This window comes from Hyperoodon ampullatus, assembly GCF_949752795.1.
Source record: "Hyperoodon ampullatus genome assembly, chromosome: 3".
Lineage (NCBI taxonomy): Eukaryota > Metazoa > Chordata > Mammalia > Artiodactyla > Ziphiidae > Hyperoodon > Hyperoodon ampullatus.
Genome location: NC_136916.1, coordinates 65879091 through 65899702, shown reverse-complemented (window position 1 = coordinate 65899702; position 20612 = coordinate 65879091). Strand labels below are relative to the sequence as shown.

Below are 20612 nucleotides of genomic sequence, written 5' to 3'. Positions count from 1 at the left end.
CACAGCCAAAATACAAATAAATAAATAAATTTAAAAAATTGTTAGGTAGATTAGAAGTGGTTGCGAGCTTGCTAAAATGTAGATTCCTCACCTAAAACCAAGTTAATCAGAATCAACTGGCTGAAGCCCAAGAACCTATCTTTTAAATAGGATACCAAGTGATTCGGATGTAAGGGGTCAAAGACTACAGTTTGAAAATCATTGTCCTGTTTCATGATTTGATCTATATTAACAAAACAACATAAAACTTATCATTTATTGAGTTTTCTCTTAGATACTAGGCCAGTAGTTTTTAGAGTATGATGTGATGCCAGGGGGTCTCGGAGAATCTTTCAGAGGTACAAGGTAAAAACTCATTCATTCTCATTCTCTTACAAGCATACAATGGAGGTGAGACTATATGGCATGTGATATTACAACACAGAAGCAAATTTGAGAATCCAGCTCTATTTTTTAAGCCAGACGTTAAGAAAATTAACATGACTCTTCTTACTAAATTTTTTGCTTGTTTTAGAAAAGATATTTTTCATAAAAATTTTTTCATTTTTAGACCCTTTGTTTTATAAATTTATGTATTATTGCTTTGGCTAGAACTCACAGAATTATGTTCAAGACCAAGGGGGATAGTCTTTTTGGTTTGCTTCTGGTTTTAAAGGGAAGCATTTAATGGTTCACTATAAAACTGGTTATAGTTAGTTGGTTTAAAATAGATATGCTTTAGTAAGCTTTAGTTAGCTTTAGTAAGTTAGACAAGCACCCTTATTTCTTTTTTAGAAATTTAAGAACTCACTGTGAATATACCTAGTACTGAAGACTTAAGAAATAACATTCTTCAACTACTTTTTATACTATTACTCTGTAGCTCCCATTTCTAGATATGTAGACCCTCATATCATTTGTAAATCAAATTCACTCACATGGTGTTTTACTTCCTTGTACTACCAGCATAATACAGTTCATCTGACTTACTGTGAAATACAGATCTTTTAATCTATTCAAAGTAACTCAATACATATTATACTTAGTACACTTTCAGAATGGAGCTTTGTTTTCAACTGCAGTAGCTTTCCCCAGCTTAAATTTTTTGGTACCGCCTTTTTATTACTTGGATTTTGAGCCTTAAAGTTTTATAATTATAAATGACAAAGATTAACACAGTTTAGAAGTTGATTGGCTAAAAATAAACTAAATAAAAGGTATACTCATAACAATTATGATCGGTCAAGAGAGTGAATGCCAGGAGAAAGAATAAGTCATCGTGAATGGCTAAAGGAAGTGCAAAGCAGTGAAGAGAACCACTAGGACAATCAAGACCTTTTTCACTGTTCCTACATTTTTTCATAGTTTTTCACTGTTCCTACATTTTTTCATAGTATTACAATGCAACCCATGCCCCGTGTAGGAGTAGTTCTCCCACAGGAAGGAAGTAAGTGGATTGTGATTTTCCTCTTTTAAACAAAATCTAGTATTTGGCTTTGTTTCCCAGAAATCTGGGGAAGTCTTTATCCTGGGAGAAGTATAACTATGGAAGTCTTTATCCTGGAGGAAGCATAGTGACAGGTGAAGCAGTGAGGACTAAGGAGCAGCTCAGATCTGCCTTAAACAACTTTAGTTCTATTTTTTTTAATTGAAGTATAATTGGCATACAATGTTATATTAGTTACAGGTGACAACATAGTGATTTGACATTTATATAAATTATGAGATGATTACCCCAGTAAGTCTAGTTACTACCTGTCACCATTTAAAGTTATTACAATATTATTGATTATATTCTGTATATTACATTCCCATGATGTATTTATTTTATAACTGGAAGTATCCCCTTCATCTGTATCTCCCTTCTCTCTAAACCCCTGCTCTCCGGCAACCACCAGTTTGTTCACTGTATCAATAAATCTGTTTCCGTTTTGTTTTGTTAACTTTTGTTTTTTTAGATTCCATATGTAAGTGAAATCATAAGGTATTTGTCTTTCTCTGTCTGACTGACTTCATTTAGCATACCATCCTCCAGGTCTATTCATGTTATCAAAAATGGCAAGATTTCATTCCTTTTTATGGGTGACTAATATTCCATTGTGTGTTTTTGTGTGTGTGTGTGTGTGTATGTGTATTGCATCTTCTTTATCCATTCAACTGCTGGTAGACATTTAAGTTGCTTCCAAATCTTGGCTATTATAAATAATGCTGCAGTGATCACAGGAGTCCATAAATCTTTGTGAATTAGTTTTCTTTTTGGGGGGTAATTACCTAAAAGTGAAATTTCTGGATTGTATGGTAGTTCTATTTTTAATTTTTTGAGGAATCTCCATACTGTTTTCCATAATGGCTGCATCAATTTACATCCCCACCAATGGTGAACAAGGGTTTCTTTTTCTCCATGCCCTCCCCAACACTTGTTATGTCTTTTTGATAATAGTCATTTTAACAGGTATGAGGTGGTATCTCATTGTGATTTTCATTTGCATTTCCCTGATGATTAGAGATGTTGAGCAATTTTTCATGTGCCTGTTGGCCATCTGTATGTCTTTGGAAAAATGTCTGTTCAGGTCCTCTGCCCATTTCTAATCAAATTTTTCCTGTTTTTGGTATTTAGTTGTATGAGTTCTTCATATATTCTGAATATTAACCCCTTATCAGGTATATGATTTGCAAATATCTTCTCCAATTCAGTAGGGTGCCTTTTTGTTTTGTTGCTGGTTTCCTTCACTGTACAGAAGCTTTTAAGTTTAGTCCCATTTGCTTATTTTTGCTATTTTTTCCTTTGCCTGAGGACTCAGATCCACATGTATGTATCACTAATACTGATGTCAAAGAGCTGACTGCTTATGTTTTCTTCTAGTAGTTTTATGGTTTCAGGTTTTACATTCAAGTCTGTAATCTATTCTGAGCTTATTTTTATATGTGGTATGAGATAGTGGTCCAGATTCTTTCTATTCCATCAAGTTGTCCAGTTTTCCCAACATCATTTATTGAAGAAACTGTCTTTTCCCATTGTATAACCTTGACTCCTTCGTCGTAGATTAACTGGTCACATGTGCATGGGCTTATTCATGGGCTCTCTATTCTGTTCCATTGATCTATATGTCTGTTCTTGTGCCAGTACCATACTGTTTTGATGACTATTGCTTTATAGTATGCAGTTGGCCCTCTGTGTCTATAGGTTCAACCTCCATGTATTCAACCAACCACAGACTGAAAATATTAGAAAAAAATATTAGACAATATTAGACTGAAAATATTAGAAAGTTCCAAAAAGCTTAAATTCGCTATGTGTCACAGCAACTATTTACAAAGCATTTACAACTATTTACAGAGCATTTAACTTGTATTAGGTATTATAAGTAACTTAGAGATGATCTAAAGTACATGGGATGATGTGTATAGGTTAGATGCAAATAGTATGCCATTTTTATATGGGGGACTTGAACATGCACATAGTTTGGTATCCACAGGGGGTCCTGAAACCAATCTCCTCCACATACTGATGGACAACTGTTGTGTGAAGTCAGGAAGTATGATACCTGTAGATTTTTTCTTCCTTCTCAAGATTGTTTTGGCAAGTGTCCATTGACAGATGAATGGATAAAGAAGATGTGGCACATATATACAAAGGAATATTACTCAGCCATAAAAAGAAACGAAATTGAGTTATTTGTAGTGAGGTGGATGGACCTAGAGTCTGTCATACAGAGAGTGAAGTTAAGTCAGAAAGAGAAAAACAAATACCGTATGCTAACACATATATATGGAATAAAAAAAAAAAGGTTCTGAAGAACCTAGGGGCAGGACAGGAATAAAGACACAGATGTAGAGAATGGACTTGAGGACATGGGGAGGGGGAAGGGTAAGCTGGGACGAAGTGAGAGAGTGGCATGGACTTATATATATTACCAAATGTAAAATAGATAGCTAGTGGGAAGCAGCTGCATAGCACAGGGAGATCAGCTCGGTGCTCTGTAACTACCTACAGGGGTGGGATGGGGAGGGTGGGAGGGAGACGTGACGGGGAGGGGATGTATGTGTATGTATAGTTGATTCACTCTGTTGTAGAGCAGTAACTAGCACACCATTGTAAAGCAACTGTACTCCAATGCGGACATTAAAAAAAAAAAAGACTGCTTTGGCTATTCAGGGTCTTTTGTGGTTCCATACAAATTTTAGGATAATTTGTTCCAGTTATATGGAATATGCTATTGGTATTTTGATAGGGATTACATTGGCTCTGCATATTGTTTTGGGTACTATGGCTATTTTAACAATATTAATCTTCCAATCCATGAGCACAGTATAACTTTCCATTTATTTATATTATCTTTAAATTCTTTCATCAATGATGAACAGTTTTTATCTTCTTGCTTAAATTTATCCCCAGATATTTTATTCTTCTTGATACACCTGCAAATGGGATTGTTTTCTTAATTTCTCTTCCTGATTGATAGTTTATTATTAGTGTATACAAATGCAACAGATTTCTGTGTATTCATTTTGTATCCTGCAACTTCACTGAATTCATTTATTAGGTCTAATAGATTTTTTTGTGTGTGTGTGTGGTACGTGGGCCTCTCACTGTTGTGGCCTCTCCCGTTGCGGAGCACAGGCTCCGGACGCACAGGCTCAGCAGCCATGGCTCATGGGCCCAGCCGCTCCGCGGCATGTGGGATCTTCCTGGACCGGGGCACGAACCCGCGTTCTCTGCATCAGCAGGCGGACTCTCAACCACTGCGCCACCAGGGAAGCCCAGTCTAATAGATTTTTGATGAAGTGTTTACGGTTTCCAATTCATAGTATCATGTCATCTGCAAATAGTGATAGTTTTACTTCTTCCTTCCCAATTCAGATGCCTTTTATTTCTTTTTCTTGTCTGACTGTTATGGCTAGGAGTTCTAATGATATGTTAAATACCAGAGAGTGGGTATCTTTGTCTTGCTCCTGATCTTAGAGGAAAAGCTTTCACCTTTTTGCTGTTGAAAATGATGTCACTTGTGAATATGTCATATATAGCCTTTATTATGTTGAGGTACATTCTCCCTATGACCACTTTGTTGAGAGTTTTGATCATAAATGTATGTTAAATTTTGTCAAATGCTTTTTCTGTATCTATTGTGGTTATTATATGGCTTTTATCCTTCATTTTGTTAATGTTTTGTATCACACTGATTGATTTGCAGGTGCTAAACAATCCTCGCATCTGTGGAATAAATCCCACTTGATTATGGTATATGATCCTTTTTATTGCTGAATTTGGTTTGCTAATATTTTGCTGAAGCTTTCTGCCTCTATGTTCATCAAGGATATTGGCCTCTAGCTTTCTTATTTTGTAGAGTCTTTTTCTGGTTTTAGCATTAGGTGATACTGGCCTCATAGAACGAGTTTGGAAGCCTTCCTTCCTTTTCAGTTTTTTGGAACAGTTTGAGAAGAACAGGTACTCTTCTTTAAATATTTGGTAGAATTCATCTGTGAAGCTGTATGGTCCTGGACTTCTGTATACTGAAAGTTTTTTTTTTTTAATTACTGAAACACTTTCATTACTAGTGATTGGTCTATTCAGATTTTCTATTTCTTCCTGATTCAGTGTTGGAAGATGGTATAAACACTCCCCAACTCATTCTACGAGGCCACCATCACCTTTATACCAAAACCAGAAAAAGATGTCACAAAGAAAGAAAATTACAGGCCAATATCACTGATGAACATAGATGCAAAACTCCTCAACAAAATACTAGCGAACAGAATCCAACAGCACATCAGAAGGATCATATACCATGATCAAGTGGGGTTTATCTCAGGAATGCAAGGATTCTTCAATATACGCAAATCAATCAATGTGATAAACCATATTAACAAACTAAAGGAGAAAAACTATATGATCATCTCAATGGATGCAGAATAAGCTTTTGACAAAATTCAATACCCATTTATAATAAAAAACCCTCCAGAAAGCGGGCATAGAGGGAACTTACCTCAACATAATAAAGGCCATATATGACAAACCCACAGCCAACATCGTTCTCAATGGTAAAAAACCATTTCCACTAATATCAGGAACAAGACAAGGCTGCCCACTCTCACCACTATTATTCAACATCGTTTTGGAAGTTTTAGCCACAGCAATCAGAGAAGAAAAAGAAATAAAAGGATTCCAAATCAGAAAAGAAGAATTAAATCTGTCACTGTTTGCAGATGACATGATACTATACATAGAGAATCCTAAAGATGCTACCAGAGAACTACTAGAGCTAATCAGTGAATGTGGTAGTAGCAGGATACAAAATTCATGCACAGAAATCTCTTGTATTCCTATACACTAATGATGAAAAATCTGAAAGAGAAATTAAGAAAACACTCCCATTTACCACTGCAACAAAAAGAATAAAATACCTAGGAATAAATCTGCTCTGATCTTTATTATTTCCTTCTTTCTACTAACTTTGGCCCTCATTTCTTCTTCTCTTTCTAGTTGCTTTAGGTGTAAGGTTAGATTATTTATTGGAGATTTTTCTTGTTTCTTGAGCTAGGTCTGTATCTCTACAAACTACTTTTGCTGCAACCCATAGGTTTTCAAAGGTTGTTTTTCCATTTTCATTTATCTCAAGGGACTGATTTTTTGACTTTCTCTTTGATTTCTTTGTGACCCATTGATTAGTTAGTTTCATGTTGTTTAGTCTCCATGTATGTGGTTTTTGTTTTCAGTTTTCTTCTTATAGTTTATTTCCAGTTTCATACCATGGTGGTCAGAAAATTTTTTAAATGATTTCAATCTTCTTAAATTCAATGAGACTTGTTTTGTGTCCTAGCATGTGATCCATCCTAGAGAATGTTTCATGTGCACTTGAGAAGAATGTAAATTCTGCAGGCTTGGGATGGAATGGCTATACATATCTGTTAAGTCTATCTGGTCTAATGTGTTGTTTAAGGCCAGTGCCCCCTTACTGATTTTCTGTTTTGATGATCTATCCATTGCTAAATTGGGGTATTGAAGTCATATGCTATTAATGTATTGCTATCAATCTGTTTTTTACATCTATTAATATTTGCTTTATATATTTAATATAGGTGCTCCTATGTTGGGTGCATAAATATTTACAGATGAATAGACAACAGTGAGATGGTAGACTTAAAACAACCCCAGCAATAATTTCATTAAATGTAAATTGATTAAAAACTGCAAATAATAGACAATGTTACACTGGATAAAGATGGAAGATTAAATCATATGACAATTATAGGAGATGCTCAAAATATATAAAAAGACACAGTTTAAGTTTAAAACTAAAAGAATTGGAAAAATTTATCATGTAAATAATAAGTGGAAATGGTAATTATTAGCAAAAGTGGACTTCAGCATAAGGGAGAGAAAAAGTGGACTTCAGCATAAGGGATAGTACCAGATATAAAGAAGGACACTTTATAATGGTAATGTGATCAATTTGTCAAGAAGATAAAATAATACTAAATTTGTATATATCTAGCAATAAAGCTTCAAAATTTGAAGCAAAACTGGAAAAAAACTAACATGAGAAATAGATAAATCCACAATTATATTTAGAAATGTTAATATTCTTTTTTATGTAACTGATACAATATGAAATGGACAATACCAGAGATAAAATACAGATTTTAACAACACTATCAACCAAACACACCTAAGTGACACTACAGAAAATGCACTTACCACAAGCAAAATATACATGCTTTTCAAGTAAACATGCAGCATTGACCAAGACAGACCAGATGCTGAAGATAAAAGTCTCAATAAATTTAAAGGAATTGAAATTGTGTGCAGTAGCAACTCTGACCACAGGAAAAAAAGACAAAAAGATACATGAAAAGTTGCCAAGTATTTGGAAATTAAGCAATACATTTCTAAGTAGCCAATGGGTCAGTGAAATTGAAAAATATTTTGAACTGAATGAAAATTAAAACACAACATCGAAAATACTGGAATACAGTCTAAGCAGGGCTTAGAGGAAATTTTATAGGTGTAATTTCAAATATTAGAAAAGAAGAGAGGTTTCAAGTCAGTAATCTAAGTTTCCACCTTAGGAATTTAGGAGAAAAGGCAAAATAAATATAGAGTAAAGACAGGTAAAAATAATAAAGTACATAAATCAATAAAATAGAAAACAAAAAAATAGAGAAAAATCAATGACTGCAAAAGTTCATTCTTGAAAAGATTAATAAAACTGATAAATTCCTGGACAGAGCGATGAAAGAAAAAAGAAAAAAAAACAACAATTATAATTTTTAGGAATGAAAAAGTATATGTCACTACAGATCCATACAGGCTTAATAAAATATGGGAATTTTTTTAAACTAGTTTTTAGAGCAGATTTAGGATCACAGTAAAATTGAAAGTTACAGAGGTTTCCTATACACCTACTGCCCTGAACATGCATAGCCTCCTGCATGATTAATATCCTCAACATGCATAGCCTGCATGATCAGTGATGATAGCCATTCTGACCAGTTGTGAGGTGATACCTCACTGTAGTTTTGATTTGCATTTCTCTAATAATTAGCGATGTTGAGCATCTTTTCATGTGTATATTAGCCATATGTATTTCTTCTTTGGAGAAACATCTATTTAGGTCTTCTGCCCATTTTTTGATTGTGTTGTTTGTTTTTTTCTTATTGAGTTGTATGAGCGGTTTGTGTATTTTAGAAATTAAGCCCTTGTTGGTAGCATCTATATGGAAAAATAAACTTGGACCAATGCTTCCTATCATACCCACTAATTTATTTGAGATGGATCATAAATCTAAATGCCAAAGCTAAAATTACAAGGCTTCTAGAAAAAAAATATGGAGGCTTTTTAACCTCTGGTCAGACAAAAACCTCTTAGAACCCAGAAAGCATAAGAACAAAAAAGAACATATTGATAAAATAGACTTCATCACAATTAAAAAACTTTTGCTTATTAAAAGCTATCATTAACAAAATGTATAGGCAAGCTCCAGATTCAGAAAAAAATTCACAAGACACATATCTGACAAAGAACGTGTAGCTAGAATATATAAACAACTCAAAAATAAAGTGACAAGCAACTTTTAACATGTGCAAAAACCTTCAACAGACACATCATAAAGGAAGATATGAATGGTTAAAAAGCACATGGAAAGATACTCAATACATATCATTAGTCACTAGGGAAATGCAAATTAGAATCACAATGAGATACCACTATGCTGACATGGGAATTAGGTTAAAATTTTAAAAACTCACAATACCAAGTACTGACAAATTGTTGAGCAACTGAAACTCCCACAGTTTGCTGATGGGAGTGTAAAACAGTACAACCACTGTGAAAAACAGTGTGGTATTATACTTTTAAGTATTTACCCAAGAGAAATGAAAATGTGTATACACCCAAAGACTTGATAGGAGCTTAATTTACAAATGCCAAGAAATGGAAACCCAAATGTCTATCAACGTATGAACAGATAAAAATTTGTGGGACATGAACACAATGGATATGTTCAGCAATGAAAAAGAACAAACTATATACATGCCACAACACAGATAAGCCTGAAAAAAAGTATACAGTTGACCCTTGAACAACATGGCTTTTAACTACGTGGGTCTACTTATACATGGATTGTTTCCAATAGTAAATACTATAGTACTACACAATCCCCGGTTGGTTGAACCCATGGTTGTGGAAACATGGATACAGAGGAACTGCAGATATGGAGGACCAATAAGTTATACGTGGATTTTTTGACTGTATGGAGAGTCAGTGCCCCTAACCCTCCCATTGTTCAAGGATCAACTCTACTTAGTAAAAGAAGCCAGCCACAAAGGAATCTGATTTCATTTGTATGTATTTCTAGAACAGGAAAAACTAATCTATAATGATAGAAGGCAGATCAGTGGTTACCAAGCACCAGGAGTGGTGGAAGACTGACTGGAAAGAGACATAAAGACACTCTGTGGAGTAATGGAAATGTTCTAAACTTTGATAGGAGTATGGCTTACATGAGTATCTAGATTTGGCAAAACTAAACAATCTGTACATTAGAGATCTCTACTTTAACTTAAATAAATCATACTGCAATGGAAAAAAAAGTCTATAGATACAGATAAGTATGCATAAAAAGGATATATATGCCAAAATATTAGTATCAGAATTATAGTTTTTTCCTATAATTTAAAGATTTTCTTTAATAAACTAGCATTATTACTATATATATTATATGTATTATATTAATATATATATACGTGTGTGTGTATATATATATATACACACATATATATATATATATATATATATATATATATATATATATATATATATATATAAAACTATACTATACTTCCCTGAAGGACCTCACTGAAAAGGTGACATTTAAGCAAAGACCTGAAAGAGGTAAGGGAGCTAAGCTCTATAGATATAAGTAGGAAGACCCATCCAGGAAGAGGAAAACTGAAGGACTGAAGTTTAAAAGCCCTGAGGTTTTGAGAAGAGAAGTGACGTGATCTGACATTTTAACAGGTTCACTTTGGCTAGCGTGTTTGGAATAGACAGTAAGGAGCCAAGGATAGATACAAAGAAACTAGTCAGAGGAGTATGGCAATAATCCAGGTGATATATGGTGGAGGCTTGGTTGAAGGAGGAAGTAGTAATGCTAGAGAAAGACAGTCAAATTCTGAATGTACTTTAGAGCAAAGCTATCATTATTTGCAGTTAGATTGGATGAGTAGTGTGGGAGAAAGAAAAAGGTCAAGGACAACTTCAAGGGTTTTGGCATACACAACTAGAACAGAGTACCTGGTCATTACGATAGGGAAGACTATGGGACAAGAACGGGTTGTTTTTCGGGAGGGGTGTTGCGCTTATTGTTTGGACATACTAAGTTTGAGTAAAACTGAGGATATATAAAATTGGTAGTCATCAGCAAATGGAGAATATTTAAAGCCACAGAACTGGGTCATCTAGCCAAGGGAACGTGTACACAGAGGAAAAAAAAGAGAGGTCCAAAGAATGGACTCTACAGCATTTCAGGACCTCAGCAAGTTCTTAGCACAAACTAGAAATGAAGGTCAGTAATACCCTGAAGTATATACTGCAAAATTATTTTTAGAAACTTGGAGGAACTTCAAAAAATATAATCGGGGCTTCCCTGGTGGCGCAGTGGTTGAGAGTCTGCCTGCCGATGCAGGGGACACTGGTTCGTGCCCCGGTCCGGGAAGTTCCCACATGCTGCGGAGTGGCTGGGCCCGTGAGCCATGGCTGCTGAGCCTGCGCGTCCGGGGCCTGTGCTCCACAATGGGAGAGGCCACAACAGTGAGAGGCCCGCGTACCAAAAAAAAAAATATATATATATATATAATCAAAAAAGCCTTTTCTATTCTTTGCCTGAATGAGTACTCCCAAGTTTTCACTGATTCTATAAGATGAAATTGATACCTTTTTAAATTACAATCTGAAATTGGAAACTATAGAGAGATAACCCCTGTTCACCATTATTCTAGGCCTGTATTTCTATAATCCCATGGGTGAAGCTTCTCTATCTTTCAAACCATTTGGGAATAAAGGTATAACAACATATTCAGACTACCTTCCTTCAAATAGCAAAGATCTTCTAAGGAGTAACTACATTTGTGTCCTCGAACAAGACTCATCAGTCATCAGATGATGCTCAAAGCTTGTGAGGTAATGATATACTACACAGCTGTCTGATCCTCAGATATCACTTTGGAGGCAGATGATAAACTACAGATCTGACAACTCACTTTCCATTTCAAGATATTTCTTGAACTTTTTCTTGTTGTGACAGGCTACCAAATTGATTAAAGCCAGTCATGGGATTTGACACTACAGCCAGCAGACTTCTATTTGTTGATTGCTATTGATTTTCTTTGATACTTCATTTAAAAATCAATAGTTGGAAAGAAAAATAGGCTTGGTTTACACATACTTAAACATACTATTGTATGCTGAAGGAGGCACAAGTTTGGCAGGGCTTTGGCATCCAATTACAAGAAGAGCTCTTAACAGGTGAAAGCAAGGGCTTTAGATCGATATGCAGTTTTCTTTCTCAATCAAAGAAAGTGGCTATAAATTAGGCTCATCAGTGTTATTTTCAAGGCTTTCTTGGAGCAAACAAGTTTAAACTTTTTTGGCGGGGAGAGAGGGTCTTCCTTGGATTTACATTTAAAAAGATACATCACTAAGAGTTTTTCTTTGTTTTTAAGGATATTTTTAGTACCTGAAGTTCATCCGGGATTTTATCTTTTTGGCTTTTTTTTTGTTTTTTTGCCGCTCTTCTCCATCTTTCAAAGGCTCTGGTGGAGCTGCACTTTCAACCACAATGTCAATAATATACTTCTTTAAGGAAAGGTGTTCCTGCAAGATAAATAAATGAAATAATGGTGATGATGATGATGATTAAGAAATAACATAGCATTGGTACAGACTACAGTGAGTATAAAAGAATATATAGATGAAAGTAAAAGTAATCTCTATGAAATACTGGTTTCAAAAATTGCTTGGGGAGGGCTTCCCTGGTGGCGCAGTGGTTGAGAATCCGCCTGCCGATGCAGGGGACACAGGTTCGTGCCCCGGTCCAGGAGGATCCCACATGCCGCGGAGCGGCTAGGCCCGTGAGCCATGGCCGCTGAGCCTGCGCGTCCGGAGCCTGTGCTCCACAACGGGAGAGGCCACAACAGTGAGAGGCCCGTGTACCACAAAAAAAAAAAAAAAAAAAAAAAAAAAAATTGCTTGGGGAAAAATTGAAGAAACTGTTTTACTTGAGATTTTCATTGACTCATCAAAGCTTTGCTGCACATCAATTGTGCTAAATGCTAGGGATACAGCAACATATCCCTGTGCCTTGCAACCCTACACTGCAGTAGGAGAGGTAAAATATGTACACAAATATATAATACCAAGCTTGAGAGTTAGAATGCTATAGGAGCTCAAAGGGGAAACAAGATCACTGTTCACTCAGGGTAAAGAGGAAAGATTTTAAGAAGGAAGCACAACGTCTGCTATCCCTTGAAGGATGGATTGAATATGAACATATGGATATTGGGGATGTGTGTATTTGTTTGGGTTGGTAGTTGGTAAAGGTGGCAGGAAGGAGAAAGGAAAAGGGCATCTCAGAAAACAGGCAGAGATGAGAAAGTGGAAGGTGGTTACTGGCAGCAGAAGTTGGCCCCACTGCCCTCCTTAGTCATCTTGGATTTTACAGCTCATCACTGTAATCACTCCCTTGCATGTACACAACTCGCTTGCCCCTTCTTTCATGCTTGCATGGAAAAATCCTAACCCTAAATCCAACTCTTTCCCTACTCTGTACCCATAACTGAGCAGATTAATATGGCTATAATTACAAACCATGTTGACTATTCTAACTTTAAATTTATGACATTACACCTCAAATGGGCTCCAGTACTGCCAGGCAATCAAGCAACCTTAGTCTACCCACATTCTCCTTCCTAGAAATTATTTTAGACCCTCTCCTTAAATTTCCAACACCATTAGAACTGTAGATCACTTCTTCCTCCCTGACACTCTTTCTTCACTAGGTTACTAGACATCACATTGTCCTCCTAACTCCAGCTGTACCTTCTACATTTTCCTTGCTAGATCCTTTTCCTCTTCTTGACTGGTAAATGTTAAACATCTCAGACCTATCCTCAGATCCTCCCTCTTCTCTATTCAAACTTATCCATCAAGTGCAGTGAGTTGAAATATTATTCACACAGGCAATTCCCAAATTTTTATCCCTAGTCCAGACCGCTCCCCTGAACTCCATTCCTATATCAAACTGTCTCCTGAAAATCTCCACTTAAGTAGAATATTTCCACCATAAGCATTTCCAAGATAACATTCTACAACAAAACTCTTACGCTCCCAATATAAATTGCTCTTAGAGTGTTCAGTAAATGGTACCACTATTTGTACAACTGCTCACATCTAATACACTAGTAAATCCTATCAGCTCTACTTTCAAATACACCCATATTAATCCCAATCCAATCACTTCTCCCCACCACCATCACCTAGTCTAAGGCATCATCAGCTCTCATCCATATCATTGCAGTAGCCTCCTAAATGTTCTTGCAGCTTCTATGATCTCCAAATCTTTCCTTTACAAAATCAGCGACTTTTAGAAATATAAATCATATGATATCATTCCTCTTATCAAAATCTTGAATTCTCATCACATTTAGGGTCAAATCCAAAGTCCTTACCATGGCCTACTAAGCCCCCACATCATCAATCTCTCTCACCTCATCTTACACTACTCTCTCCTTTGTTCATTCCTTTCTATCCACAGTGGAGTGGATGCTGTTGTTCCTGACATTCATCAGGAATGGTACTGCATCAGGACTCTTGTTTTCTTAGCCGAGAATATTGTTCTCCAAGTACTTGCATAGTCTCAGGTAAAATGAACACCCAATCTTAAGTAACACCTTCTATTATTTGCCATCTTCTTATTTTGTTTATTTTTCTTCATAGGACTTGTCTAATATTAGTGCCTAACATCAATATTCATTTGCAATCTCCTGCACTAGAATATAAGTTTCATGAGGGCACTGACTTCGTTTTGCTCAGTGATGTTTCAGTGTCTGGTACTGTGCCTGGCATATGGTAGGCACTCAATAAGTAAATGTTAAATGAATGATGAGAAGAGGGTGAGGTAATAAGATCTAAAATAGTATTTGTGGTCAAATGAATGAAGGTGGTCAAAACGTACAAACTTCCAGTTATAAGATAAATAAATCCTGGGAATGTAATGCACAACATAGTGACTATAGTTAACAATACTCTATTGTATATTTGAAAGTTGCTAAGAGAATAGATCCTGAAAGTTCTCATCACAAGGAAAAAAAATTGTTAATTACGTGTGGTGATAGACTTTAACTAAACTTATATGGTAAGTAAGTTTACATTTCACACACTATATATATCAAACATTATGTTGTACACCTAAAACTAACACAAATGTTCTGTCAATTATATCTCAATTAAAAAAAAGACAAAAATAGTACTTATGAGGGTTTATTCTACAACATACATTGAGGTAAGTACTTTACATATGATCATTTAGTCCTTTGAACTATACTAAAATGTATATATTGTTATTATTCCCATTTTTAACTATGAGGAAACAAACACAGAATCAAATAACTTTTCTGAAGTTAAAAGGTCAAGATCATGACTAAGCAACTTTGCAGGTAGTAGTGATAGAGCCTAAGTTTAAACCCAGACAGTATGATTATGGAGTCTATATTCTTGACTAGTACCTTACATATATGGCTGGAAAATGAGTTTGAGTCATAGAGTTGTGCTCATTATGAAAATTTTATGCTTAGTGAAGTCAGACAGAGAAAGACAAATCTTTTATGTTCTCTCTTATATGTGGAATCCAAAAAATAAAACAAATGGATATAACAAAACAGAAACAGACTCACAGTCACAGAGAACAAACTAGTGGTTACCACTGGGGTAAGGGATGGGGAGGGACAAGACAATGGAAGGGGATTAAGAGGTACAAGCTACTAGCTATGAAATAAATAAGATACAAGGATGTAGTGTACAGCACAGGGAATATAAGTATATATATGTTATATAATATATAACTGTAAATGGAGTATAATCTATGTAAATATTGAATCACTGTGTTGTACAACTGACACTAATATAAGATAGTAAATCAACCATACTTCAATAAAAAAGAAACTTTTCAATTCATAAACCGACCAAAAAAGTAAAACAGAAACTCCACAACCAAAGGCAGAAAATATTCTCTCAAGTGCAGAAGCAATTATTTTCTTTATTTAATCATTTATTAAATACTTACTGTGATCAGCAAAGGGCTAAAGTGCATACATTATTTCCTAAAATCTTCACAACCCCACAGAACAACAGGTGGCAATATGTTTACATTTTACAGATATTTAACAAAGGCTCAAAGAGGTTCAATATTATGTCCATGATCAAAAACCTCAAGTTCAAAACCACAACTGGCTGACTTCACAAGACCAACCTTTTTTACTACTCCACATTCCCTCCCCCTACACTGCTCATGTGGGCTGAGTCTCTGACATCTAATTTCTATCACTGCGTTAAGGAAAGGAAATCTTCTAAATGACATCTTCAATTTTGTGAAAAGTTCAATTATACTATTTTCAGTTGTACATAAATGTTATTTACATATCTAATAGAACCCATTAAGTATTAATAGGATCCTTATTACGAAAATGCAGACATTATATAGAAAAATTTGGATTCTATCCAGAACAAAAAAATTGCGTCTTTTAAAAAGACATTACATTTACATACACATTCACACATACAACACACATCATGCCCTCAAATTTATGTTAATTTTTTTAAAACCGCAAAACTAAAAACAAATGAGGATATATATTTTTGTTTGACTTAACTTTTTCCTTAATATAAAATCAACATGTTAATTATAGAAAATATGAATAAAACTAAGAAATAAAAATCTCCTATAATCTTAACACCTAAAAATAATTATTTGAGTATATCATCCAGACATTTTTCTTCATATATATTTTTATTAAAATGGGCATACCTTTTATAATATTTTATAATCTGCTTTCTAAATTTAATATTGCAAATATATTCATACCATTAAATAATGTTCTAGTACATAATCTACTGATTATAGCAGTACACCTAATTTTACTAAATGCTTTTTTGTTAGATATTTGGATTTATTTTATTTATTCAATATAATAAATACCAGGGCAATAAATACTCCTATAGTTAAAATTTTAAACACAGAGCATATTATTCCTTTATGATCAAATCACAGAACTGAAATTCCTGGGTTACAGATTACACATATTTTTAAGGCTTTTCATATGTATTCCGAAACAACCAAAATGAGAATTAAGTCCCCACAAGTGATTTGCTAGTACCTAGTGTTTCTGTTTTCTTTTGTCTTTTTTTTTGTTGTAAATATGTCAATTTGTTAGCTAAAAAAGTGATATAAGTATGCTTAACCATTTGTTTGCATTTTGTCTTCTGTGACTTAAAATGTGTCTTTTGTCTGGCTTTCTATAGACACTTTTCAAGGTTTTATAGATTTGCTTCTAGTGGTTTGCATTATGTTTTCACTTTTTGTAAGAAAGAGACTGCCTTTTGATGATAAAAGAAATGCACTGTTGGATGTGACACAGGATGATTAATAGTTATTTTTCCATTAAAACTATGAAGACTATACAGGAAGAAGGTTTTGAGATGGTTTCTGAAGATGGAAAGCATGTACAAAGAAGGTTTTTCAACACTGAGAAGTGGTTGAGAAAATTATGGTATATTTCTATGATGAAGTATTAGTCATTAAAACACTTATGAGAATTCTGAGAAGATGAAGGCAGTGGTAGCAATGTTTAAGATCCTCTCTGAATCATCATATAAATCAGAAAGAACAATTAGATAGCAAAAACAAAACCCACAGAAATTATTTACAACAAAGTAAGTGACAAGGTATCCCCACAGCCTCCAAATAGAAGAGGGTGAGGACAAACTACCAATAGGTCAGCTGCATTTCAGTGTCTTTGAAGGAGAAATCAGAAGGAAACAACAAGAGTGAATAATGAACTTGAGAACAGAACTCTAAAAGGAACTGTTTTTCACTGGAGAGTTCAATAGGCCAATTTGCGAACAGTATCTAAAACTGAGAGGGGTTTGCCCACTTAAATGGCAGGTGAGTAAAAGGTGCCTGCATTAAGAAGGACTGAACAGTGTGGTGAAGGCTAGGCCCTATGAACTCTCGAAACTGAGCCAAGGAGAAACTGTTAAAAAAGGAACTTAATTAAGCCAACTAGGGATAATTGAAACAAAGGAGGAAAAAGCCTCGATAAAAGCAGAGCAGGGAAACAGAATCAAGAAATTTTAGAAAGCAAGTCACTATATTTTTCACAAAAATAATAGAAGAGGGAGTTCTAAGAAGTTAGAATAGGTACCCTGAGTCACAACTCATTATAAAAGTCTTATAAAACCAATTCCACATAAAAATAAGCAATACAAAAGTATCAAGGTCAAATGTCAAACTTATTAAAAGAAAAAGAAAATAAGTAGAATAGCAACACTACAACAATGAAAACACACCAAAAAAATCCACAGAAAAGATCAAAATGTAACCTTCTATTTCAAAATAAAGTAAAACAAATATAGAAAATGTTCTAACACAAATCGCCATCCTAAGACCTCAGCATTTAGGTCACAGAACTCAACGAAGACTGCAAAAGAAAATAAATCATTTAAGAAATGAAGATAAAATAGATGACAAAAGAGTGAATAAATACAACAAATAATGCCTCAGACAACTAAAAGATAAAAGGTAGAAAAATACTTAAAGCAAAAGAAATAAAAATTATTTGAGAGTAAGTGGACATACAGAAGATAGGGAGAGATGCAGCAAACTGAATAGGAGTGCCTGAAAAAGGAAATCAAACCAAGGGAACAAAGCAAATATTAAAAACTATGATTCAAGAAAACTTTCCTGAAAAAGAATATAATTAAATATTGAAAGAGTACACCACATATCTGAAAATATTGACCCAGAGTGGCTAATACCAAGACATACTGAATTAAAATTTCTAAAAATATAATTTATTTAAAAAAAAGATTATCATCAGCTCTTTTGACAGCAATATTTTATGCCAGAAGAAAATGAAGTACAGTAGTCCCCCCTTATCCTCGGTTTCACTTTCTGTGGTTTCAGTTACCTGTGGTCACCAGGGTCTGAAAATATTAAATGGAAAATTCCAGAAATAAACAATTCGTAAGTTTTAAATTGTGTATTGTTCTGAGTAGTGTGATGAAGTCTCACACCAACCTGCTACATGGCCTGGATGTAAATCTTCCTTTGTCCAGTGTTTCCATGCTGTACCTACCTGTTAGTCACTTAGTAGCCATCTAGGTTATCAGATGGATTGTGGTACGGCAGTGCTTGTTTTTAAGTAATGCTATTTTACTTAATAATGGTCCCAAAGCACAGGAGTAGTGATACTGGCAATTCAGATATTCTCTTACTTGCCTAATTTATAAATTAAACTTTATCACAGGTATTTATGTATAGGAAAAAACAATACAGCTGACCCTTGAAAAACATGGGGGTTAGTGATGCTAATCCCCACACAGTCAAAAATCTACATGTAATCTTACAGTTGGCCTTCCATGTTCGCAGATTCAACCAACCACAGATCATTTTATTGAAAATAATCCATGTATAAGTGGACTCGCATAGCTCAAACCCGTGTTGTTCAAGGATTAACTGTATATATAGTATTTGATACTATCCATGGTTTCAGGCATCCACTGGGGTATTGGAACATATCCTCCAAGGATGAGAGGGGACTACTGTAATGTATTTAGTATTTTTTAAAGAAAGAAATGTGAGCTAAGGATTTAATATCCAGCAAAACCAACTTTCAAGTATGAAAAGCACAGATAAACTGTTAACAACATTTAAAAAAACCTCAGAGAGTATTATTCTCATAACACCTTCCTGAAGAATCTACTACAGAACAAGCCTCAGAAAACCAACATGACTAGAGAGACACAGACATAAGACTAGTGGTAAACATTACATGTACACTTACAGAACTAAGACTACACTAGTGATTAAAAGCTAAAGAAATATAGTTATATAATGGCTATCTGTCAGACTTCTCACAGAATTACTAATAAAAAAAGATGAGGAGAATGGGGAAAACATGAAAAGAATTTTAAACTGTTCTCAGTAATTAACATTGGTGGTGGGATTATTAGTAATATCATTCTAACATTGCTGTGTGTGTAATGTGGGATGAAATAAAGGAGATTATGGGTATTATAATTCTATCATTCCCTGTGTCCTTTATACCCTGAATGCTTGGTATGGAAGAAAAGAGATACAGACACAATATGGAGAAGGTTAAATAAAACCCATGTAGTCCTGAATTTGAATTGTAAGAGTTCATGAGCCCATCATCATTTAATAAATAATAAATGTATATGCACACACATATGTATATAAGAGCTTGTATGTAACATACTCACACACATATCACATACATTTTATTTCTTTATTCTCTAATTCTGTTCACAGTGATCCACCCAGTAGCAATGACCATCCCTTCCTGTGCTCTTAAAATACCCTTTCTCAGTAAAAGTAATTAGGGCTTCTTAATGAAATAGTTAATCATAAACTAAATGTCTTGCCATACCAAGTAGTAGCAAGGTAACTAACAAATTCAACTAGGCTCATGTCAAAAGAACTTGAGAGCAAACTTTAAGAGGCTCCCACTGACCAAAAGATAGCATAATTTGAGCTTTAAAAAAAGGAAAACTTCCAATGACTGAAACCCATCAAAAGTGTTTAATTACAGAGTTTATAATGATATATGCATTTTAAAAACTAATTGTGGACACATTTGAAGGATAATAGGAAACCAACTCATTATACTGAAAACAGATAAATAATCAAAATTTTAACCTGCCACTAGGTAACCAAATAGTAGGTGAGGGAAAGCATCTCTTTATAAATGTATTTCAAATAATAAATGCAAATGAAATGTATAATTAGAATATCCTCATATCCATGAATTAATGGATTTAAGTATACATTAATCAAAACCCA

The 20612-nt window shown here is 34.6% G+C and overlaps 1 protein-coding gene across 2 annotated transcripts in view; it reads right to left on the bottom strand.

Annotated features, from left to right (window-relative positions):
- Positions 1-20612, bottom strand: part of SCAPER (S-phase cyclin A associated protein in the ER) — a gene marked incomplete at both ends in the record, with an annotated part of 359493 nt that overhangs the window by 238357 nt on the left and 100524 nt on the right. For both annotated transcript variants that reach the window (XM_079700316.1, XM_079700317.1), the window contains one exon: positions 12213-12349. In XM_079700316.1, coding sequence (XP_079556442.1) covers positions 12213-12349 — 137 coding nt within the window. The remainder of the gene's footprint in view (positions 1-12212; positions 12350-20612) is intronic.